General features: G+C 49.6%; 4 protein-coding genes across 4 annotated transcripts; 2 read left to right on the top strand and 2 right to left on the bottom strand.

Moving 5' to 3' along the window:
- Positions 1-3: 3 nt before the first annotated feature.
- On the top strand, positions 4-5,293 carry TGME49_211020 (RNA recognition motif-containing protein; the record flags this gene model as incomplete). The annotated part of the gene is made up of 7 exons (XM_002371206.1): positions 4-196; positions 640-710; positions 1,439-1,609; positions 2,220-2,325; positions 3,373-3,461; positions 3,971-4,071; positions 4,993-5,293. The coding sequence occupies 7 exons, from the start codon at positions 4-6 to the stop codon at positions 5,066-5,068; spliced, it is 807 nt and encodes a 268-aa protein (XP_002371247.1). The 3' UTR covers positions 5,069-5,293.
- Positions 5,294-7,033: 1,740 nt separating this feature from the next.
- TGME49_211030 (hypothetical protein) lies at positions 7,034-10,732 on the top strand. The gene is made up of 5 exons (XM_002371207.2): positions 7,034-7,723; positions 8,525-8,663; positions 9,037-9,117; positions 9,581-9,713; positions 9,967-10,732. The coding sequence occupies exons 1-5, from the start codon at positions 7,621-7,623 to the stop codon at positions 10,084-10,086; spliced, it is 576 nt and encodes a 191-aa protein (XP_002371248.1). The 5' UTR covers positions 7,034-7,620; the 3' UTR covers positions 10,087-10,732.
- Positions 10,733-11,753: 1,021 nt separating this feature from the next.
- On the bottom strand, positions 11,754-13,964 carry TGME49_211040 (Sec61beta family protein). Its single transcript, XM_002371208.2, has 4 exons — positions 13,750-13,964; positions 12,720-12,790; positions 12,332-12,451; positions 11,754-12,130 (listed from the first exon to the last, which is right to left on the bottom strand). The coding sequence occupies exons 1-4, from the start codon at positions 13,753-13,755 to the stop codon at positions 12,028-12,030; spliced, it is 300 nt and encodes a 99-aa protein (XP_002371249.1). The 5' UTR covers positions 13,756-13,964; the 3' UTR covers positions 11,754-12,027.
- Positions 13,965-15,665: 1,701 nt separating this feature from the next.
- TGME49_211050 (ATPase, AAA family protein) lies at positions 15,666-21,604 on the bottom strand (the record flags this gene model as incomplete). The annotated part of the gene is made up of 7 exons (XM_002371209.1): positions 15,666-15,938; positions 16,474-16,710; positions 17,061-17,359; positions 17,729-18,352; positions 18,712-18,916; positions 19,514-19,791; positions 21,145-21,604. 7 exons carry the CDS (start codon positions 21,602-21,604, stop codon positions 15,666-15,668), a joined length of 2,376 nt encoding a protein of 791 aa, XP_002371250.1.
- Positions 21,605-24,485: the final 2,881 nt, after the last annotated feature.

Here is a 24,485-nt window from a genome sequence, read left to right as displayed (position 1 = left end):
AAGATGGAGATGCACTCGGCGGCGCAGTTGCCGGAGGACGAGCATCTGCCTCCTGCTTCGTATCCGAACGGAGAGGGAGAGGAGAGAAGAGAAGAAGGAAACGCTTCCTTTTCTTTCGCCCAAAAAACGAATCCTCTTTCCGCGAAGGACCTGCCGGCAGTCTGTTCTGGAGGCTCCGACTCTGCTCTCCGCGCTGGTAGGACAAGAAGACCGGACGTTTTCTATGTGACTTCCTTGGAACGCCAAATGCCTTGCGAGACGAGGTCGAGAGCGAGTTACTTGCCTTTCTCTAAAATGATCCGCATGAGGACAGAGGGCGCATTTCACCGCTGAGCGTCCAGTGAAGAAAAAGGCTTTCTCAGGTTCAGTCGGGGCAAAGGACGCCGCTGACCAAGAGCGCGTTGCCTCGAGTCTCTGGAACATGGTTTAGCGTTTTTTCTCTGCGAAAAATGCTTTTTTCTAGCGTTTTCGTAAAGAAAGAGATGAATCGAGCACCCTTTCTCTTTGCCGTTGCTTCCGTTGAACGAGACAGAGAGACCGGTGATGGGCAGCTCTCTCGAGGAGAATTAGTGCGAGAGCGAGACAAAGAACTACGGATTTTCGACAGAAAAAGGACTTCTGAACTTGCGTGATTTTCAGATGGAATGCGTGCATTGGAAGAGCAAGTTCAAAAGCTCGATTCTGACTGGGATGAACTTCAGAAATTGCAGGTAAGACTTGTTTGTGATGATTGTTTTCTTTCTGTGGCGGAACTCGTGCTCTTGGATGATCCTGTCGTGCTTCTCCTTTGCACAAACCTTGTCTCTGTGTCGTTTGCCTCTTTTACCGACTCCAGCCGTCCTCTAGCTTCTCCCCATCTCCCCCTGTCTTCTCTCAGTCTTCGTTTCTCCTCTGCGTTTCCTCACCTTTCTCGGCTTCGTTTCATCGCTTTCCTTTCCTTTTTCTCTTCTCCCTCCCGTCTCTTTCTCTGAGTCTTCTCCTCTGTGTCTTCTCCCTCCTCGCCTTGCAGTCTTCCCCTCTGCGTTTTTTCCGACCGTCTTCCTCTCTGTTGTGTCTCGGCTTTCGTCGCGCTCTCCTGGTGTTTCGTGTGTTTCTTTCTCATGTCCCTACCCTAAATACAGTCGGAGAAGGTTCGTTCGATTTCCTCGAACGCGGACCTCAGGGGAGGGGAGAGAGATGGAAGATCTGTTTGGTGACCTCCTTCCACGAGCGAAAAAGTCAAAAGTTCGCGCTGGAGATGCCACAGCGAAGCGCGCGTCGAACACTGAGGGAAAGCAATGGCGGCGCAAGACGCGCGAAGGAAAGGGCGTCGCAAAAAAGAGAGAGGAGCGTCCGTTCAAAGAAAAGAGACAACCTGAGGCGGCCAGGGAAGAAAGCAGTGTGAGATCAAATAGTGCGAGAGAGAGAGAGCTGTGAGCTGAACCTGCTTTTTTTTCAGTACATGACCGAGGAAGCCGCTTATTCGTTCGTACAAGGCGGGGGAAGTCCACATGCGGCGGGAGCCTCAGGAGGCGCTGATGGGACAGGCTCTGCAGGGTCGCAGACGCTCGGCGGATTTCCAAGTGCAGACTCAGACGAAGTCGACCGACGATCCGTCTATGTCGGAAATGTAAGATAGACACAATCTCCACAAGGCGTACGTCTTTCTCTTACCATATATATATATATATATATATATATATGTATGTATAGTTTCGCGAACGAAGCAGTTTCGTTTTTTTTCGTATCCATTTGTCTCTCATACACGTTTCAGCTCTGGCGTTCATTCCTTTGTGTCCATGTAGATGTTTCTCTGCCTGGAATTCGGTGTCTGCGTTTGTGTTTGCGGAGAAGTAAACAGCTCGGTGCACGGAGCTGTGGGTGCTTGCGCAAGCGTCGACGTGTATGTGTGATTCGTCTCCACTTCTGTGGCTGAATAAAGAGTTCTCTTCACTGACGCGGAAAAGTACGCACATGCAAATAAATCTACATAAATATCTGCATATATATATATATATGTATATACATATATGTATATGTATATGTATGTATATACATATATGTATATGTATGTATATGTATACTCTTTTGACGCTTCGTCATTTTCTCAGTGCCGCGTGTGCAAGCTGAGACACGGCGGCTATGTCCTCTCCCCCGCGCTTGCGGAGCTGGAGAAAAAACATCATTCCCTGGCGCTGAGTTTTTATTTTGCGATACGTTTCGACTTCTTTCTCATGCAGGTGGACTACTCCTCGACGCCTGCTGAGCTCCAGGAGCACTTCAAGTCGTGTGGAACCATCAACAGAATTACCATCATGGTGGACAAGTACACAGGCCACCCCAAAGGTCGGTCTCTTTTTGCTCGAAAGAAGGAGAAAAAAAAGAAGTCGGTTGCGGTTTTTGAAAGAAGTCGAAGGACGCCAAGCAAGCGTAGATCTGCACGCGTCTTTTGCGTGAGAGAACTCGACACTGTCTTAAACACAAAAATTCGAGAGAGAAGAAAGGATCTCTTTGTGAGTACACTGGACCTCTGTACTCTCTGTTTTTCTTTACTGTCCATTTGACGATCTGCAAATTACGGCGCGAAATCGGTCACGCAGATCCCGACTTCCCTTTTCTTCACGACCCACGTAGCCTCTCTTCAACTTGACATACTCTCATAAATAAATAAATTTATATATATATATATATATATGTGTGTATGTATGTATGTATGCATATGCATGCATGTCTGTATATACACATGCCTATGTGAAGTAGTGCACAGTGTATTTTAAGAGAGTGCTTGCGGGCATGTCTGGAAGTATATGGTTGTGTGATGACGACGTCCTGTCGTTGGTCCGCTGGTGCACCTAGTCACGGGTACACATCGTTACGCATGCAGGCTTTTATTTATCTATTTATTTATTATATAAAATATATATATATATAATATATATATAATATATATAATATATATAATATATGTATAATATATATATAATATATATAATATATATATAATATATATATAATATATATATAGTGCTTGGGTGCGCGTTGGTGGTGTCCGTGTGAATCGATGTCTGCGGATGTGCGTGGTTTGCCATGTCCACCGGCGATCTGTTTGACATCATGCGGATTTCTACGGAGGAGCAGGCAACGTTTTTTCAGTAAGAGTATGTTTTGCTTCCGGGTGTTTTTCGGGGGGTGTCTTGTCCTCGTCGAAGAGTCGCGTTTCTTCTCTGTTTAGACTGCGGTTGCGTTTTCTTCACCCTTTCGCTGTGTTTTGCACCTTTCGTCTCACCTCGAGTGGAAGTTTTCTCCTGCCCCCTCCCCCTTTGTCCTCGTCGCTCGTCTGCTCGCTCGCGGCCTCTGCGTCACTTTGAGAGTTTCGACAGGTTCTTGCCTCAGGCTATGCTTACATCGAATTCAACAGCGAGGCCGCGGTGCAGAATGCGATTCTGCTCTCCGACACCGTCTTCAAGCAGAGACAGATCAAGGTATACGCGCAGGACCTTCGAAGTGACTTTGCCGAGAACGAAACGTAGAAGCTCGCATTTGTCGACTTTTTTTTGGTTTTGAAAAATGCTTGCCTGGAATACAGTGGACGCGGCAACACGAGGCCTTTCTGGACAGCCTGACGGAAAGCAAGACAAAATGCCGTTTTTTGTTCTCCCTCTTGTAGCGTTCGCTGTTCACCGTGCTTTTTCTGTAGTTCGCCCCTCCTGTTGTTTTTTTATGTTTGCATTGGTATTCTTTTTCCTCCTCATGTTTTCGCGTTCTTTTTCTCTCTCTCGCGTTCCTCCGCTAAACCTTTCTCGTCCGGGTGCATTTCTTCCAATTTTTCTGTCCTTTCTCCCAGTTCGAGGTTCTGTACTGAGTTTCTTTGTTTCCGTGTCGGTTAATTTCTCAAGGTTTTCGTCTCCATGGTATGCCAAGAGAAAGAATCGGTGGCTGCCCGTGCTTCAGGTTTTTTTCATTTTTAAAAGGTTTTCTCCTTTCTCTTCAGGTTGTCGCCAAGAGAAAGAACATTCCTGGATTCGCTCGAGGCCGCGGCGGCTGGCGCGGTGGCCGCATGGCGGCAGCTGGAGGCATGCTGGGCCGAGGCAGGTGCGTCTTTTTCATTTTATTGTGAATTTTGAAAATGGACGAAAATAAGAAATGATTGTGGCGCGCTGTTATTTGAGCAATTCAGAAACAACTCGCAGGTGTCGATCAACCGCGCGTTGTCGACGGGTGTCGCAGTGTCTCTGTTTTTTTCCGTTTAAGCCTCTCTCTCTGCTGCAGTCTAAACCTCGTCTGCACTTGTGCAGGAGAGTCCATCTCTACATTCTAGAGAGGAGACAATTTAATGGTGTGCATGAATGAGTGTATAGATGCAGAGACGTAGACGGAAACAGATGCGCAGAGAGGTGTGTGCGAGAGCGGGGGAAGTTGCCAAGCTCTGTTAATTATGCTGTACATGAGTATCATGTCAAGTACGTAGAGTATAAACATCCTCAACTGATTGCATCTTTCAAGTGATTAAGCTGCAGCTCTGCTTCCGGGCGTCTAAACAACGTTCAGCTTCTAAACAGGTGCCAAGCCACAAAACGTCGGAGAATGTGAAGACCCCGCATTTGCGTACACAAGCTGTGCAGTTCGCTGTTTGTGTTTTTTGTTTGCCGAGACGGCGAGAAAAGACAGCCAGAGCGCGAGGAACTCTCTGGCACGTTAGCGCGCGAGATTTCCTCGTTTTGGGTCCTCGCCAAGATGGCTTTCAACCTTCGTGGAATCTGCTTTTTCCGTAGAGAACGTGTGAATCCTTTCCGACGTCTCCTTCGTTTTCTGGCGCAACCGACTGGTTTCGCGATCCCTAAGAGAGGCTGTGTGTTTCGGCAGGCCGTCGCGTTTGCGCTGCTTTCTATAGGATGCATATGACGACGCGAACTCTGTGTGTGTGCGGTCTTGCGTCTCCACGAAGGAACAGACAGGTTGCCGTTTTTCGAAGAAAGCGTTTCTCTTCTTTTTTGCTCTGGTGCGTTCTCGCAGAGGTGCAAGAGGAGGATTTCGCCCAATCTACCGACCTCGCGGGGGCTTCGTCAGAGGCTACGGGCGTCCCTACTAGCGAACATGCGTTTGCGAAATGTCGCTGAACCTGAGACCGTCGAAATTCTTTTCTTTTTTTGCATGAGATATGCCTTATTTGCAGTGGAGAACCACGGGAGCGAGGGAAGCGAGCAGATGCTTACAACGTGCTCTGTGTACCGACCTCGCGAATGCGTCCCGGAACATTTATGTGCATGCACTGGACCAGAGACGTCGTCTGTCTCCCAACTCGTTGACATTCCGCAATTGCTTTTGCCTTGGAAAAAAGAGTGACCCTTGCCACAGAAAACCACTGCTGAAACGTGAAGCGGAAAAAGACGACACACGCACCACAAACACACTCCGCCACTGGCGGGCATGTCCGCACACTTTCGCTGGTCCTGGTAATGCAGCGAAAACGAAACGAGGCCCATCGACTTTGGTGGCGTAGGCTGACCCTGCGGTTTCCTCGCCTAGCCGCTTTAGTCTTTGAAAGAGACAAAGCATCTCGCCTTCACAGAAAGTTCAAAATTCCTGACGAAGTCGGACGTGGTTGGTGTAGAAGGTGTTTTGACGAAGTTCTGAAGGTGATGACTGCTAAGTTGCGTACATGCTCTCTAGAATTTCATAGTCACCTCATGTAGATACATGTAGAGATCTGCATATATCTGTCTACATATTGTTCTGTATGGAAAACTCTCCTCGCCGTCAGGCAAAATTCAAAGTCTCAGAATCTGACCTACACCCTAAACAGATGAGGCTCTCTCGGACGGTGGAGGGTCGCGGCGAAATGCCGCAGAGCTTTTTCTCTGCAGCTGCCACGACGGAGTTTTCGTTTCTTGTAGCAGAGGAGTGCTGAAGCTTTGCCCGCACATCAAGGAAAAGTACATCATCCTACGCGTGAGTCGTACTCAGTAACAGGCGAATCTTGAGCAGAACTCGTCGCGCCCCCCTGGAGACACCACGACTTGCTCAAGAGGTGCATTAACTATATAAGGGTATCCAGCGTATGTTTGAAAAACCAACATTTTTATACAAGCTGTACAAATATCACGGTATTCACAGAAGACAGAACCTTTTTGTTTTACCTAGTGTGTCGGCAATTGTTTCTACTCAGCGTCTTTTTTTCGTCCTTCGCACACGCTGTTAGCTGCAAGGAAGACTCCTGACCGCGGAACCAGCACAGCAAGCCAGCCGCCTAGTATAGGCGGAGGGAAGAAGCAGGTTTTCACTTCTGTCTCCACCTCTCCCTACACACTGGGCAAAACGTTCGTCAGCAAAAGAGCAGAAAGTGCATTTGATTTCCAACAGTTCAACGACAACCCCATCGCGGGAGGGATGGACGCGCCGGTTCGAGAAGGACCCTCCCGTGTCACAGGCTGGGGCTTTCTCCTTTTTCTCGAACGACAAATGCACTCCTACTCTCTGCATGCTGGAGAATCCTATCGCGAGATTGCGACTCGAAAAGCTGAGAGGAAATCGCGAGTGAGAGGGAAACGGGGGGGCACGGACGGGGTAGGCACTCAGGATATCGATAGTCAGACGGGAGCGCACCCTTTCAGACGCTTTTCCGATACTTCAGAGATGCACCGCACTACAAATGTCGTCCTGCGTAGAGTGTTTGCCAAGGGGGATCCGCGTTTCCTCGTCCACTCAGACTCGGTTCCACGTCGGCCGTTCAGGTGCCAGCGGAGTGCGTTCCCTCGTTGTCGTCGCGGACCGCCCGAGTCTGTTTACTCGCGCTCGCGATTCCTCTCTGTTCGATCTCGCGATAGGAATTTCCAGCTTGGTGAGGGGAGAGAGAGAATGCATTTCCAAATCGAAATAAAGGAACATCCAGCAGGGTCCTCCACAGCCGATACAGTGCAGGGCAGAGACTCCTCCGTGGTTCGGATGGCTGCTTGCTTGATGAATTTCCGGTGGCAAGCGTCTTTGATTCGTGATTATATGACGAAGACGCATGCCAGTCATACAAGGAGGCCAAGCATAATGAGCAAACCGTGTAGGGAAGTTACGAAGGGGCACTGCAGGGTTCTTCCTTCGTCGGTCGTTTTCAGTGGAGAGTCGCCGATCGTGTCGCAGAAGGAGCACTTTTCGAGGCTAGGGGGTTGCGTCTCTCTTGCTTCTCCCTTGACTTTTCTGCAGAACTTGAAAACTCTACCGGTATCATTCCTTTCGCATGTTCGCTAGAAAGTCCGAGCGGATTCGCTTTTTCCCCGGCAGGATTCATAAAAATCTCGAGGTTCCAACACAACCAGATACACACACACCGACACACACACACACACACACACACCAGTGGCCGGCGCAAGTAAGCCGTAAACTTGGACTTCTTTCCGTCCCTTTGTGAGTTCCAATTCGATTTCCTCGTGGCACTTCTCGAATCCTCGATTGAAAGACAAACGGGTCTTTCCAGCTCGCAAACAGAAAGTGCCTTAGTTCATTCCCTCGTTTCGCCTGTCTGCCACTCTCTTCGGCTTGGCGCCCTGCGGTGAGGAGCACCCGCTGCTTGCCAGCCGACAGCTTCATTTTATTTTCGCCGTTCTTGTGCATTTTCCCTTACCTACCGTAATTTAAATTCCCCTCGACAAGATGGAACTCGTCAGCAAGGTCGAGGACCAGGATCTCCTCCCCTTTGTCGGCTACTGCCGCATTTTTGTCGTCGACAACGACGGACTCCAGCGCAAGACAAAGGGTAGGAAAAGCGAAAGTCGAGAGAAGGTGTCGGCGGAAGAGAGAGAGACGAAGGACGGGAAACGTTGGGGAGAAGAAGTCGAAGGCAGTACACACACAACGCTGGAGAAAAAGCGTGGTTCGTGGAAACCATGGAATATGCAGAGGAGAAAACGCCGTTGAGATATCCAGGAAACAACGCCGTGAGGGCGTAAGGAAGATGGAGAACAACCGATAAATACGATAATGCAGGAAACAGATGGCCGGAGGTTTCAACTTCGCCGTGGCAACAAGAACAAAACGCCCGTGAAAACCTGAAGAATCGGACTGTCTTCAGATTTTCTTTGTCTCCGCATGCTGGGTCCACCTCTCTCGGTGAACCTGCCGTGCGTTTCTCGATTACTCCTCGTTCTTTTCCGACAAGGTCTTGTGCTCCTTTGACACCCTAATACTCGCCAATGCACCTGTCTCTAAACGTCCTCAAATATACGTACATATGTATATGTATATATTTATATATATGTAGATGTAGGTGTGTATAATCCTGATGCATCTACATGTATCTCTGCACACAGTGGCGTTTAAGTATGTCTGTGTGGATGTGTATGTGCATGCCCAGATGTGTGACGGGGGAGGCCAGGTAGGGAGTTGAGAAAGATTGGAGACAAGTTACTTTGTTGCGAGACTGCTCTCGTCCGAATGGGTGACTGAGGGTCGCGGCTGCTTCCGGTGACAGAACTGGAGTGGCGGTGAGTCGGTGAGGAGGGGACGGGATGTGCGAGAAGAAAAAGGAATCGAACGGATGGAACGGTTTGTTTTACAGGCAGCCGAGTAGAGGCGCCCCTCCACATGCGGGTCGAGAACGGCAAACGCATCTTTAGCGCCTACTTTCCTCCCAAAGACCCCGTGACGATGCTCAAAATCCAGTCTGACGAACAAGAATTCATCTACGGAAAACTCTGGTAAGGCGCTAACAATCCGGTAAAAAAACCACGTAGATCGATACAATCATGTAGTGGCGAGACTCGGACAGAGACAGTGAACGAAATCTGCGCGTGCAGGAATTCGAGTGCATTTCGTGATGACACGCTACCCAACCAGCAAAGCGCGGATTCCTACAACCTGCTGTTCTTCGGGCAAAACTCCAACTCTGCAGTGGCGCGTGAAGTCGATCCACCATTCATATCCAAATTCCTATTTTATATATATATATATATAATTATATATATATATATATATCTGTAGACTGCAGATGTGTATGTATGGTACGCGAGAAGCAAGCGCTTAGGAGGGCGCCGAACAATCGACCGTCGATCTGTGAATGCTTATTTGCAGGGTCGGAACGATTTGCAAGCCTGAGGAGAATCCGAACACGAACCGTCTTCTGTGCGTGATCCAGGGGCAAAACTGCAAGAGGTGAGGATCGCCGCACAGAGGCATTGACGAGGAGCCTCGTCGAAAGTCCAGTCTCAAAGGAGGGCACCTCCGCCCAGTTTTTTTCCAACTCGCCACTATCCCCTGAACCCCTTCTATCAGGGTGCATCCAGTCTACCCTAAAAATGTAAATGCATGTATACACATATATATATACATATATGGTTGTTGACGTATGGGATGCGTCCAGGTGGTTTGTTGAAGAGGTGCTCTGTGGCGGTGTTTACCACAGGGTTTGTGAGAGCACTCCAAAGGGGGTAGCGTGGCTTTGTGTTGCTGGTCGTAGATGACCGTGGTTTGGCGAGCGCAGAGCTTGCCAAAATGGATTTCTGCGCATCTGTGGACTTGACAAGAGGAAAAGGATCTTCATGCATCGACCTGTGTCTCCGAAGAAACACGCAACAGGGTCTAGTAGAACCGTTTGTGGTTTCTGTGACGCGTCCAGATTGTCGGAAGAAGTCGATTCTTCCCCCGACAGCACGTGCAAGTGCAAAGCGTACATGCCGTTTCTGCCCGAGTGTTACTCGAAGCCTGTGGACGTTCGCCTAACCACGGCCGATGAGAAATTCGTCACAAAGGTAAGAAAGAAAGGATGGATCTTGAATCTGAACACATTCGGGGAAGAACCGTTTAACTGGCAAAAACTCGAGGTCTCCTGTCACGGCGTGACTGGTTCGTGGAGTTTCACAGAAACAGGCAGGCTTCGCGTGCAGATGTAACAGACTGATTGGCAAAAGAAGAATGAGGTCGTTTCTCGAGGCTCAGGACGCGCGCTCGCGAGACACATGACTTTGCATGCATGTCCGCAAGATTGTGTTGTTGCGTTTCTAGCTGGTCAAGTTGGAAGTCGAGGTCCCAGATGAAATGTACGAGCCTTGGATGCGCTATTACAAAACACTCAAGAAGGTAGACCAAGAAGACAAGAACGGCGAGAAAGACGAGAAGAAGTGATTGCAAGAAGAAGAGGAGCAAGTGGGCGAACCGCCAGGATGAACCGAAGATCCGAAACCGTCTGTTATTTGTGATTGTGTGATTCCATGAAGGCGCAACAAGCAGTTCATAGGGGGGGGGCAAGGGGCGGTCGCAAACGCCGTTCTTCCATTGTCCATCATCTCTTGATGTCTAAAGTTGAACGGCCACCCCTCTGCTTCTTCCAGCGCGTGTTCTATGAATTTCAAGCGAAAACATTAGTTCTGACACAACCTGCCACCGGCGGCTGTCTCAGCAAGTGACCGTGCGCGCCGCCCGCCCTCGCTTCCCGACAACTGCTGTTTTTCTGCCGTCACCCCAGCCAGGCGTCGCTTCTGACGAAATGCAATTGAACGCGCTCGCGAAAAAACGTAGATGTTCGAAGCGCTGGGTAGCTGCGTCGATAGACAAGTGTAGATAAATCCTGGGCGTCACAGGGCCTCACACTTCGCATTGCACACCGGACACACTGCTGCAAGCGTGAAGAAAGTTTTTTCTGTGCCAAACCACGGTTTACAACAGAGGAGTCAAACACTCTCGAATGCACGCATCTCCAGCGAATCAAGAACACTGCCAGTCGGATGGTGCGTGCTTGAGTTGCCACCAGTAGTCATCAATGCAACCGCACGAAAGTCTAGGAGGCCCGCCATGCGTTTAGCGAATATGCTACAGGCAGCTGGTATTTCCTCTAGCAAAGCAGCAAACAGATCTGTGAATCCGGTAGACAATTGGGCTCCCCAAAGAGAGCCGAAAATGCGTGCAGGCGAAACGACCTGCCAAATAGAAGTTCGCGTGTACGCCCCGTGAAAGAAACACCACTAACGACTGTCACTGCAAATCAGGGAACATCTTTGGAAGAATCATGCGTCCCGCTCACTGGAAGAACACTCTAGTCAAAGCATTCAACGGCGTAGCAGATATAGTAGAGAGTGCAACGCAGTTCAGCCCGATGAAATTTGTAGAAAGAAGCGTGAGACAACGTTAACAACTCCTTGCCACTCTTGAGAGCAAGAAAGGCAGCTTAGACCTGTTTTACAATGAGAGCTCCTCTGTCAGTCCCCCGGACGCCTACTACTCAGCTGCATGCATGTACAATGAGAGACTGAAGATTTCTTCGTTTTGGGGCGGCTACATGTATATGTCTCGCACAACTACACACACAACATATATATATATATATATATATGACCGTGCTATATATGGCCCCGTTGGACTATAAAAGCGTCCATCTTCTTGTGCGAATGCGTACGTTCACAGGGAGGGAAGACATTTTACGTTTTCGCGCTGCTGCGCGTCTGTATCTCGCAGAACTCTCTACATGTGTATGTGAAGATATATAATCATACACAGCTGCGTCGGAGAATAGGTACATCTTTCTCTTGTGCACAGACTTGACCGTGTGTTAGCGAAGACCCGTGCTTCAATTGACTTGTTTATCCCCTTATATATATGTATATAAATAGTATATCGAGTGGGAGATTCTCGCGTTTCTTTTGAAACGCCGAAGACACAGAGTGTCCGCGCCGGAGACGTCTGCGGAGCTTCAGATCGCGTTTTGTCTCGCAGGAGCAAAAGACATTTTCAGGAGTGCAATCCCGTTCTCCACTAGATCCGTTTTTCGCGTTCGAAGACTGAGCATCAACTGTTGACCGGAAGGGCACTTGAGCCTGTTCATCGAGGTCGTCTGATTCTCCCCCAGAAAGCGCAACTTTCCACAGACACTCTTCGTCGCTCCGCCGTCTGTCCAGTGCTTTCTCCTCTGCAATAAAAACGGCTCCCGCCTCTCCTCCCCATCTGGGTTGCTCGGCGTCCGCTGTCACAGCGACAGAGTTGCCATCTACGCATGCAGGGAGCATAGCAACTGCTAAGACGCGGCAGACGCAGCAAAGATCTGAACGAGCTCCAACTTCGAGCTCTGCTCCTCTAGTTCTCTCCGCCGTACGTCTGATGAACCTTGCCGACGATGTGGAGGAGAACGACAGAGGCCATGAAGCAGAGAGTGAGGATCAGAACCGTCTGGGGTCCGCTGCAGCAACAAAGCGACAGAAAGAGGCAGAAGGTCATCAGACGCGCACCCAGAAGGTGCATCTCTGGATGTGAGTGTCTCTGCGTGCTCACCATGGCAGCATCGTGAAGGCTACGAACACAGGCGCAGGCCTCCGACTATTGAAGTGAGAACGCGTTGTCCTCTCTTGCGTTCTACACGCGTTCTTTGAAGCTTGCTTACATCTTTAGACCTGGAGTGTCGTCAGTGTAGAAACGCAAGATACCCTGGGAGGACGCAGGCACTCCCCTAGAGCGCTGGCCAGCTGCGCTCGACGCGCCACCCCCAGCCGTGACTCTCCGCCTGAAAAAAGTGCAAAAGAAGCGCAGACAGAAATCCTACGGTGGCAAGTGTCTTTGTCTACCGACGCCGTCAACGGCAAGAAACCCGAGATCTCCACGGCCGCAGAAAAATGTCCAGAGCGGGAGGGAACTGCGGTCGGAGACGTTCGAAAGGAAATCGAGCACTTGCTTGCACGGATGCGAAAGCAGAGGAACTTCAGAGGAACACCCAGTGAAGAAGAGAAGTCTGGAAAAGGGAGACAAAGAGGAGACGGAAACCTTTTCCTTACCGAGGCACGGAGGTGCGAGCGCCGCCAACGTGTTGGGCAGAAGACGCCTGCGCAGAAGGAGCGTTTGTTCCCTGGAAAAAGACAAGACAGAAGAAAGAACTGTCGAAATGCAGAAACGTCGAGTCTCGTCAGCGCCGACGGGGCGCCTGTTGACGCCAGGACAGACACACCGAAACCTGCACACAGTCCTGCAAAGTGAGATGGGCGCTGGAGAGGAAAAAACGAGAATGACGAAAAAGAACGCTGGCAACGCGCACACAGACGACGGGGACAGAGAGAGTGAGACCGACGAGACGGGGAAACGTGAGTGTGAACACCCGCAAGTTTCTTGAGGCCTTGGAAGCACGCAACATTTTTGAGGCAACTCGGGGCAAGACAACACACCGTGACAAAAGAGTTTCTCGCGAGGCGAGAGATGCTTCGCAGTGACTGAAAGACCGAGGACGAAACAGAGGCTGCTTAACGGTTCGAGAGTCCGTGCTGAGTCTTGGGGGGCGAAGCCACAAACGCGTCTATTCACAGAACGTAAATCACGAGGAAGGAGAAACAAACGTCATGGAGAACATGAAGACGACAACGGGAGAGGGCGAAGAATGACTCTCGCGCAGCACGCCTAGAGTGACACGAGAATTTTGCGTCCACGCAACTTGGGCAGTGGTCTCGGTCACTTTTCCAAAGTTTTGTGCGTCACGCCGAAAACGTGTATTTTCAGCATGCACGTACACACACACACTCATTTGAGCACTGTCGGGATGGTTTCCCGAAAGGAAAGACAACTTTTCAAACCAAAAACGAAGGACAGTTGTTTCTCTGACTCGCAGCATACTCTCTTCGGTACACGAGTTAGCAGGCAGACTTGGCTTTTTGTCTTCCTCTTGAACTGTCGAGAGAAAACCGAGTTTTTGCCCTATGGAGCACTTTCGGTGCGAGATGAAAAGAGGAAAACACCGCGTTTCTTGCCGGGATAGTCGAGGGTGGCGACACCGGAGCCCTTTCCTCCGTATTTTCTTCTCAAAGACAAGTGACGTACCACCATCTTGGTTTCCTCTGCGGAAGCTCGGCAAGCAGGGAAAGCAGAAAGTTCTTCAAAGAAAGCGCGTTCGCAGGAAACCGCGCGCCGATTCCACCGGGGGACAGTGGAAGAACGACTACTGGAAATGGCGTCCAAGAAACAAGTGAAGAGCAGACAAAAAAGGCAGACTGTGTGAGGAAAAGAAAACCAAAAACGCAGAAAGCCTGCTCATTGCCAGCCGTCGTCTTCCTTTTCTCGCTCCTCTACATGCGGAAGACCGCAGCGGCCGAGCAAACACCCCCAGAGCGCAAAGACAATCCCCCCACCCTGTCGTTCTGTGTGCGCGCTGCATCGGTATCCAAGTGTTTCCTTTTCTCGAGGCTCGGCAAAGCACAAGGAAATAAACAGATCTGCGCGGTGCGGCGTTTTTCGCCCCGTCTCGCAAAGACGGTCAATCGGAAGCCGCAGGGTGACTGGTAAGACAGAGATTCGGAGGCTCAGAATACGCACGGCCTTCCCCAGTCACGGTTCGGTACGAATCAGACACAGAATATCATGTTTTCCAAGAAAACCGAGTAAAGTGCTAGTGTGTGCGGGAGATTGAGGCGCGAGAGAAGGGGGTCACTCCTTCGACCGAAACAACTGAGACAAAGGTTCTTTGGAAAGAGCACGACTGGAAAACCGGACAACAGAAAGCTAGATGCCGCACCGAGTTTCGTTCCCGTTGTCAGCTCACGGGTGTTGCCTCGGAGACGGGTGTCTCGGAAGACAAGAGCTTCTCTACAGCACATCGAAAAGCGAAAAATGTCCACGTTGCGGCAGCTCGCCGGTCTGCGGCGATGCAAGTAGCGATAGTCTTGACAGAGGCTGCGTTCAGAGGAAGTGCGTATGTATCGTGCTGCTGACGTGGAACTACCTGGATGTCTTAAGACACTGGCATGTGACGCTTTCAGGGCGCGGTTGAAGGATAAGCGGATAAGGTGTTGGAACAAAAGTAGAGGAAACAGGGAAAGTGTGAGGAATGTCTTTGTGTCACGCGTTCACTTCTGATGCTTGCTTATGCGGCTTGATAAAAAAGTAAACCATGATTTAAGGTCTGCCTAGAGAATGCTCCCGTCGAGTGGGAGAGTGAAGAAGCGTAGAGGTCCTTTTTTCTTCACTGTCACCGCTCCGACTCACAGGCCGCTGCCTCCGGAATGCGCACAGACTTCCCGGTTTGGGTTATTCCACTCAGTGTCAGAAGTGTTTGTCCGGCCATCGAAGAGGCGTTTCGATCAGTTTTCTTTCCCAAACGCTTCGCGGTTCCTCGTCCTTGTCTGTGAGAGGCCTGTCGGATCTAAAAATTCTCCGAAACCTCAGAGTGTATCACCATATATGCCATGACACAAGCAGAACGTGGGTACGGATTTCCCCTCGCTTCTCTCCTGTGACTAGGCTTTCCAACGCCGAAGCAATCTTTATTATCTTTCAACGTACACATGTGATAAAGTATCTACCGCCATGTTTCCTATAGGTGGGTGAAAATTTATACCGTCACGTAGCCGTGCAACTATCCTAATACTCTCTCGGCAATCGCCTGATGTCTTTTCTTCCGTAGGGAATACACGAATCGCGATCTTGTGGGCCTGGTACCTGCTTAATAACAAGAAGCACGCTTTTTACGCGTTCCCTAGAGAGTAGGCACTAAATGTCCAGTTGGACTGTCGCTCTTTATCTTTTGCCGTGTTCCGATTCGTTTCGCATCCCATGCGTGGTTTTGCCACTCTTTCACCTTCAGAGCGTTTCTGTTCTGCCACGAGTTGTCCTTCGGTTTCAAGGGCAGCTCGTTCCTGAACAGCTTCTTCTGGAGTATCCCTGTATTTTAGGAACGGTGTGTGACTCTACGCTCACTTTCATGGAGTTTCCACGCAGGGGGCATTCCTAGAGTCGCACAGTTACTTTCTGTTTCTGTTCGCTTTCTCTGCAGCTGCTTTTTCTGCTTCAGCTTTGGCCTTTCTCGCGGCGACGCGTGCCTTTTCCCCCGTGGCAACGAAGTCAAATTCCCGAAACTGAAGCCAGTCTTCTGGCCAGCAGTACGGAAGTCGCGAGAGAACCCCGATCAGTTCTGTGGGATGAACAGGCTCGTCCACAAGGCGTGCGATTCGCTGATCTACGAAAACGTGATCGACAGCAGCTTCCAGTGCGCCGCTGGAGTAGCCTTCGCTTATCTGAGAAAAACGCAAGAAAAGAAGACAGGCGGGACGGGGGCGTTGTGGTGTGTTCAGAAAGAAAAGGGGAATACCATACTGCCGCAAGTCACTGATATCCAACACCAGCACTCTTTAGCTATCTTAAAAACTACACTGGGGTAGTACACCGAACGCGGCGAACAGCCGAAGTAGCGGGAGTTTGATACATTCGACAGCGACCGCGAGCTCGATACTGCCGAAGAGCACTTCTGAGATCCACACATAGGCGTTTTTGCATCCAGCAGACGAAGCTTACATCTACAAAAGGGTGGACGTAATCCACGTCGACTTGCCTCTCTGCGTCTTGCATATAATTGGGTAGGCTTCAGTATTTGAGGTTTGACTCTGTCACTGTGTTCCCACGCTGCAGCGCTATGCAGAGATGTTGACTTTTATGGATCTATCTGTACTTGGTTGTGTGACGTTCGACGAATTTCGTGTCTGCATTTTTGAATTTCTTTTTTCGTGCATGCGTCGAGAACCCGCGTGTGCAAAACTGCTTGGGGGTTCCCACCTCCGCCAACGTCGAGAGGTTCGCGAGCGCCAGCGTCTCAATCCTCGCGTGCTTTTTCTGAAGGAGATTCTCCCATATCATTTTTCGCGTGTCGTAGTTGGGGAAGTTTAGCCAGAGTTTGTGATCGAAGAAATCAGACATGCCCTTCTGATCCAGCCGGTCTGCAAACGGTCGAGAGGTGCACCCAATGATAAGAAGACGATCCGAGTTACTTAGGGGGCCTCCGGCCTTCCTTACCTGAAAATGCGGACAAAAACGTTCTAGAGCTCAGTATTTGTCACCATGTAGAATCGCAGATCTTCTGCACCGTTACATGCAAATAAATATATACACACATATATGTGTATGCTCAAGGGGAATCACGTTTGGGCTGTACATGGAGTTTCGGGAACGCGGAAACGGCTCATTAGATAAACTGTTTCTGGGTTTGAGGTATGCAGGAAATTTCGGCGGTGGCAGAGGCGCAGATTTACACTAACAGAGATGTGACAGCCATGAGACACACGAGTACGAAGGTCATGTCGGCGCAAATTAGAGGGCATCTTTCTAGATCGATGGATTCATTTGAACATGAGTATGCACCTTACTAAGTTTAGATGCGCCTTGAGTTGATCTCTGATCCTCCACGCGGTTGACTGCAATTGGCTTTCGCCCCCATTTCCTTTCTTTTTCCCGCCCTTCTTCGGCATGAACACTTGGTCAACATTATCGATGTAAATCACCGCTGGTGCATGCTGCTGTGCAGAGAGAAACGTTCTGTGAATCATCAAGGAAGTGCCAGTCTTTTGCTGTTTGTAGAGATTCTCAATCACGTGCGGCGAGATATCGTAAAACATCGCTCCCGCTTCTGTCGCAATAATGCGAGCGACCAGAGACTTCCCCGATCCTGAAAAACAAAGCATGTCACGGAGCACTCGGCGAAACAGTCCATCACGTTTACCTCACCGTACAGATTTAAATTCACATATCTATGTAGGTTTGTTTGTTTATTTAGAAGAAGGGCACGTTTGTGTTCGTTCACAGTCAGTTGGTCGGGTGCTCTGTTGATGGTTTTTATCACGGGGAATCTGGCTTCCGAAACAAAGAGTCCCAGTCGCATGCACACAAAGGTCTATCTGTGTACCTTAATAGTATAAGCTTTTTATGGAAATTCGCATACGTTTGAGCGCACTTGCATATTCGTGAAACAAATTGAAACAGGGAGATGCCGTCGCGCGTACCCAATTGAATGCCCTTCCGTTGTCAGCGGCTATACCTGGAGGTCCATAAAGAAGGAGAGACCTGGCGGGGAAGGGCGTTCTTTCGCGTATGTGCGTGGAGGCAAGAGGGAGAATAATTTGTTCCACAAGAAACTGTTTGATCTGCCAGGCCGTCGGCGCCGGCAGAAACTCTTCAGTGGGGGTGGCACAGACGGGGAAGTTTCCGATGAATTCTTCGAGTTTGGCGGGTGCGATCGCCTTCAAAATTCCATCTTTGACCAAATCAGGGAAAATGTCTTCGTCTGGCCCAGCGATGTCCATCGCATTGCAGCACTTGACCTTTTTCGCGTTCTTCTCTCCCTTCTTTGCTTTCTTCGCTCCCTTCTGTCCCTTTCTCTTCGAGCGCTTTTCCTTTACCAGGTCAAACCGCTGCCGCAGGCGTACCAACTCCTGCTTTAGCAGCTCGTCTACCTCAGCCGTAACTTCGCGTTCAACTTGGGGAAGCAACTGAGACCGCATAATCGCCTGATCAGGCTCTTGCGCGGCATCTAGCGAACTCTGAAAATCAATCCAGTTTCTCTCGAAGTCCGTAGCCAAATCCCTCAACTCGTCCGTCGTCGTTTGGGGTGGAGTTTCGACCTCGGGAACTGTCGATTTCTTTTCTTTCCCCGCTTCCGGCTCTGGCGAAAAAAAGACCGAGACAAAAAGGCGACAGAAACCGTGCTTTTCTGACCATGGTAAGCGCTCTGAGAATCGTGGTGCCTAGCCCTTTTTGAAAACCTTACTTTCGAAAGGAATTCCATCCACCGCCGGCGGTTTGTTAGTAGTTATTTCTCGTTGGGTCATTACTAGTTAGAATGCACATGTCTTGAATTTGGTTGGAAAGTGTTTCTTCAACTTGTCAACTCACATTAGAATTACCATCTCATGTCTGCACTCACACCTGCTCTCACAGGACGACTACCTCCACAAATACCAAAATTCGTACCTTTTTCAAAATCTCTTTTATGTGGAGGACAAACTGGCGTCAGATTCTTACTTTTTGCCGGCTGAGCTTTTGCCTTTGCTTTTGCTGCTGGCCTCTTGTCGGCACCTGGTAAACCGATTTTGTACGGACGCCCGTCGGGGGGGGGAGGCGGAATGCCGTCGTAATCTTTTGTGCGATCGGCTAAAGAAGTGGGGAAGGACCCAACTTGTCGCCGAAACTCGAGCATCCAATCTCGCCCTTCCTCAAACTTTCGGGCCTGTGCAGAGGAAACAGCGACGAAACCGGGAGAGACTCTGCGAGTCCGTTTCTGCTCGAAACAAGCGGAACGAACATGAGGGATTTCCTGCCAGCATTGAAGCCCCCACTTGAGCTCCTCAGCCGATCTTCTAGAAACCCGTGGATGCAAACGCGAAGCATTGAGAGAATCAAAACCGCGAAGCATCTCCGCGGTCTATCCAACAAAAGGAAAGCAAGATCACGAACATTCCCCAGTCTTTCGACCCAAGAAAGACGCGCGTTCTCCGTGCCGTTCTCCCCGGGTTAAAAAGAACACAGACCAGACTTTTTTCACGCTGATGTACGGTACCCAAAGATATATATATATATATATCGCAGATTCCGTCTAATGTCCCGTTAGACTCTGTAGATCACAGGGCATTTGGTTCTTTGAGTTCTTTCGACATGAAGTGTAAGAACTCTTCTCCCCTTCACAAACCCGATGACTCTCAGGCAGCAACCAGGAAAGGGAAGCTCATTTCCTGGTCTGAGTTTCAGGTCTTTAAAACGCGGGCATCCGTCTTTCTGCCCCTGCTGCCATTCCACCCCTGTAGGATTTAGGCTTTCTGTAGCATACCTTTAACTCGGAGCCAACGTTGTTGCGCAACCACGCGAGCTCGGTGTCGAGGGAAGCGTTGTACTTTTTTTCGGCTTCTTTTTGAAAGAGTTTTCTCGTCGCAAACACTTGCTTGAGAAGGCGCTTTTCCTCCGTTGATTGACTGTCACTCTCCACGAAGTCGAAGCCCCAGAAAACCAGAGATGTTCTTCTCTCCTTCTCGACCCGGCGACGGCAAGACCAAGCCCTCCACACAGCCTGAATTCGACTCGCTGCTTCCCATGTCCTGAGCGCATTTGCTGAACACCACAACGTGCAAAGTGAATCTTCACACGAAATCAAAAGATGCAGGAGAAACAGGAACAGGAAAAGAACACAGCGAAACCACTGTATCCAGAAACGAGGTGTCTACCGTGGATAGAACAGGCTTCGGAAGGAACAGCGGAGCTGGAACATTTGAAAGAAAAACCGAAAGCAGTCGTCCATCGCGCTGCGTGTAATCCATACATGTCAAGGAATGAGGAGACGCCATGTTCTACATTCAACAAAGAAAGGAGAAAAACATCATTAAGAAGAGTAATGAATCGCCTCAGGAACGCACACAAGACGTTGACACTGCCAGACGGAACTCGACCTATCTTTAGAGAGATGCCAGACTTGTTGTGATCGAGGATACCACACTGCGCTGCACGTAACCCTGTCTGTCCTCATGCGTTGTGACGCATGGTAACCCCTAAGAATGTATCTTTGGTTGTTTACAGAGTCCAAGTCGAGTTAGAAACGCATAGCTCAATCACAAGGCTTCGGGGGAACTTTGAGATCATCCTGCACTCGCATGTGCGAAAAAGAAAGGCTGACTTTCGTCGTCGTCGTTCAATTCATGCGTTTCCCTCGCCTGTCTTTTGTAAACATTCGCGAGAAGCAGCAGACGACGGATGCTTGCTCGCCCTCTCTCGTGGCGCAGAATGCAGTTCCTTGCTTCCTCTCTCGTAAGTTCATGAAGTGTCTTTAACGGTTTCTTCAAGTCGTCGAACACCAGTCTCTTTTCGTCTGTGAACGCAACGCGAAATTGAAACAGAAGAAGAACCAAGCACAAGTGCACTGCCTGCGCTCGACTGAACAATAAAAAACACCCCCAACCTCTCAGCTCTGTAGGCATGTTTGCGTTTCGTGGGTTACCAATGATACTTCAGTGCCATGGACCTCATGAACAGAAGAAGTGCGCTAAACCCGAAGTGCCCAGGTGGAGCAATGTCTCGGGAGGCATCTCATCTTCGGAATTTCGTTTCCTCGACTGTCCCTGTCTATCCCCCGCATCTCTTTGCCGATTCTACTCCTGACACCAATTTAAGTCCCTCATCGTTCGCTATACGCCTCTTCATATCTACATTCGTGGATGTGCAAACCTGCAACGAACCACGGACAAGTGGGCAGGAACGTAGGTGGCCAGTGGCAAGAAGCGAGTGGCATCGTTCTGGGAAAGCGGTTCATGATTTTCTGTTACAATGATGCATGGCGTTCATTAGTTCCGCTTGTAGAATACGGGGGCCGTTCTGGTGATGAAAGTGGACCCCCTTTTCTGTTTTTACGTCTGCGTTTTCCCGGGCCGTTCTGGTGGAAAGTAGACACGATTGCCTTAGCAGTCTACACACCTCTGAGCGTCGCTGCCCAGTATTCGAGTTTCTGCATTTTGACGTCCCACTGCTCGGCTGCGTCTGGATCATCTTTCAAGAAACGGGGAATTCGTAAGGTCGCTTGTTCGGGGGAAACGTCGAGATATGACAGAACGTCAGCGATGAAAAGATGCGGCGAACCGTCCCTGGGACTGGTTGCGATGACGATTTTCTTGATTTCAAGAAGTCTCACAAGCAGCGTTTCCAGGACTTTGCGCACGAACGCACGTTCTTGAGGATGGACGATGTTATCGTGGCAGGCTTCGATGGCATTTGTCACCACGATGTAACGGACGTACAGTCGCGCAACTTTCGGGTAGAAAGTTTCCACCTCGGAACTCGTCGTTGGAAGAACGACGCAGTCTTGCTCAAGCTGAAGAAGCTCTTTCAAGTCGTCCATTGCTCCCCGCAGTTTCTTCTTGTAGGTCCGGTGTGACATCGTGGCCACGAAAAGACAAACAGAAGGTCACAAGAAGAAAATACCGAGAGCCGAAAGAATGCGCCCTTTTCCCCTCCAACACAGAGTGACAGGGAGACCGACACGTGCATTCGCGCATGGAAAAACACGCAGGGCAGTTCTACTGGACTTCCTACTTTTCAAACTCCGCGAGTGTCCGAGACATTTTTCAATGCTTTATACTCCGTTCCAGCAAATCTTGTAATCTTGTTAGACTCGTGAAGATTTAGGTAGACTTCGTTTCATCCGACACACACACAGGCATGCGGGATTCTGGATATCTTGACCCTTGTCGAGTCCTCCTTCTCCACCTCTGTGGGGCATCGCCAGCTTTGCGGGAGTAACAAGAGAAACGAAAACCTTTCCAGAGAGGTGATACACGTCCAGACACTGTTCCTCTCGGGGCTGCTCATGCTATTCAACCTCTGAGAGTGAGCACGTGGCTGTGTTCAAAAGAACAGATGGTAACAGGAGAGAAAAGGGACAATGGTGGGGCAAGGAACAGACACGGCTCAAGTTCCGGCAAACTCAATCACGTCAGAGGGACAAGCTCAACAGAGAGTCCCCGCGTTCTGCGGAAAAGGGGAAGCAGACCGGAAACAGGTCTAGTTCGAGAGCTGAGGGGAAATGAATTCTATCTTCGAATCCCTTGATTGCTGTACAACCGTGAAATTCCATCACTTCCTGGTCTGAGTCACGTCACGGTGTGAAGAAGAACATGCCACGAGAAAAAGAATGACGACAAGGTATTAGGAATCTCGACGGACCCGATGAAACGACGGAAAACCAGACGACGCAGAACTTTGGGCTAGTCAGGGGTCACGAGCCGCCAACGTGAGAAAGGCCGCTTCCAAATATTCTCAGTCTTTGCCACAGTAGAAACGCGAACCGTGGATCCTCGAAACTGCCACGACACGGTTGACGGGGATGGAACTAGCAGCCCTTTCCTTGCTTGCTTTTCCGTGCGCCTACAGGAGCCCCATCTCAGCTTTTTTCACAAAGAACTCCCAGCCTATGTTTACAGGTACACGTAAGCGTGTTTTTATGATTCTATGGGCAAATGCCTGTTTCCAGAGATGCACACAGGACCCCTTGCAGAATTTCTGCTGAAATTCCATCTTCCTTCGGGGCACAGAAGTGCGTTTCATGGAGGCTACCAAGGTGAATTTGGGGCTGCAGACTCGTCGTACGGGCTTGAGGGGAAGACGTTGAGGGAAGAGGCAGACGTCCTGGAAATAAAAGAGTCTAAATTGAATCGTTGAACAGTCAGGAAGTTGTTTGACGGCAAACCACTTTGCGTGCCAAGTTCTGGATACAGGATGCAGCAAATATCGTGCTTTCAGAAATGCACACTGTAGAATTCCTCTAGCCGTCAACGCAAAAAGAGTGTCCGCACGAGTTCGGCGAGACTCTAGGAATCTTTGTGACGCAGTGAGCTACATTTAAGACGATCCTTTTCCAAACATAAAGATCTGCACAAAACTGTATAGAAAGATTTGTGTGACGACAGACTGATCTCTCGACGCACTGAGAAAAAGGAACAATGCCAGTGAAAACTTTTTTTGAAGGGTGCCGCCGAAGAGTTTTTAGAATGCTCAAGACCGCATTCTCGGGTGGCTCCGTGGCGGAAGGTGTCTGGGAATTGACAGGATCGACATACGCCTTCTCGATTGTGAGTTTGTGCTCCATCAGCTAGGAATTCACTACCGTACGACTCTCAGGTGATGCTGCAGCGAAACTTCAGAACGCAAAAGCACTTGCATATGTGGACGTCACGCATACATTTGCCGCTTGTTGTGTGTTGGAATGGAGCTCTTTGGTTCTGATTACTCTCTAAAAAGAGGAAATGCGCGACATCCGACGGCGAAAGGACAGTTTCCGCGCACACTACGAAATTGGGATGCAGTGCGCTGTAGCTGAGAAAACTTCCATTCTTCTAAGGGCATCCCTTCTTCGGATCTGCCTCGAATGACGCGGAAAGAATGCGGTTTATATTCTGGAACAGCGAATGAGAGAAAGTCACGGTCGCACAGCGACTATCCTGGATACTGCAACATTCTGTCGTGTTTTTAGTGAGTCACTGTAAAATACTGTTTCGTATCGCGGTTCACAGTGCGTCCTCACTGGACGGCATCGGCTTCTGCCTATCTGGATATCAGCAGACTCTGTATCTGTATACATAAATACATGCGTGCATATGCGGAGTAATTTAAATGAGTCTATATATATGTATGTACACGTACATGTCCAAATGCAACCACGAGACTCTACTGTTTGAACGCCGTTGCCAGTCTGGAAATTCTGAAACTCTGGAATGGATTCGTCAGTTGAGGTCAGGCGCGTGCAGAAAGTGATCTCAGCTGACGATCTCCTTTAGGGAAGGGAATTCCAAACCAATACTTTACGCAAACAGTTCTCCACGGTCTTTCGTGTATGTCACTCCATTTTCTGCCGTTCAACTGCTAGCTATTTGCGGCTTCCACCGCTATTAGCTATCTTACGTTATGTGAGCTGGCGGAGTCCACAGCTACCAAGAAGAAATTGGTCGTCTGTATCCTGTAAGGCGACTGGAGTTCCACTTAGTATCCTCCATATTTTCTGTCTCTGTTTATTCAGTTCCAGGGACACCGCTATGACACATGAGATCATCGATACAGTGTTCCTGAATTATTTCAAGTGCAGTTCTCTGTATCTCTTTCTCATTATGCTTGTCTCTGTGTGTCTCTACCGATGTGTGGACGTTTGACACATGAATATTCAGCTACATGAATCTCAGGAGTCCTCAAGGAAAAAGGGAGGAAAGGAAGGAGTTTACCTCCGCGCCACTCCATGTTTTTACGCACTGGTCCTCAACTACTGGAAA

Source organism: Toxoplasma gondii, chromosome IV (assembly GCF_000006565.2).
Source record: "Toxoplasma gondii ME49 chromosome IV, whole genome shotgun sequence".
NCBI lineage: Eukaryota > Apicomplexa > Conoidasida > Eucoccidiorida > Sarcocystidae > Toxoplasma > Toxoplasma gondii.
Note: the sequence above shows the minus strand (reverse complement) of the source record. Positions and strands in the feature narration are given on the sequence as shown.

Bases quoted from the DNA above. Each gene is read 5' to 3' on its own strand.
- TGME49_211030 (XM_002371207.2), top strand. From the start codon at position 7,621: ATGGAACTCGTCAGCAAGGTCGAGGACCAGGATCTCCTCCCCTTTGTC. The intron at 7,724-8,524 runs GTAGGAAAAGCG...TTTGTTTTACAG, and splicing joins ACTCCAGCGCAAGACAAAGG to GCAGCCGAGTAGAGGCGCCC. The intron at 9,714-9,966 runs GTAAGAAAGAAA...TTGCGTTTCTAG, and splicing joins ATGAGAAATTCGTCACAAAG to CTGGTCAAGTTGGAAGTCGA.
- TGME49_211040 (XM_002371208.2), bottom strand. The intron at 12,452-12,719 runs GTAAGGAAAAGG...CACTTTTTTCAG, and splicing joins GCTCGCACCTCCGTGCCTCG to GCGGAGAGTCACGGCTGGGG. The intron at 12,131-12,331 runs GTAAGCAAGCTT...TTGTTGCTGCAG, and splicing joins GACACTCCAGGTCTAAAGAT to CGGACCCCAGACGGTTCTGA.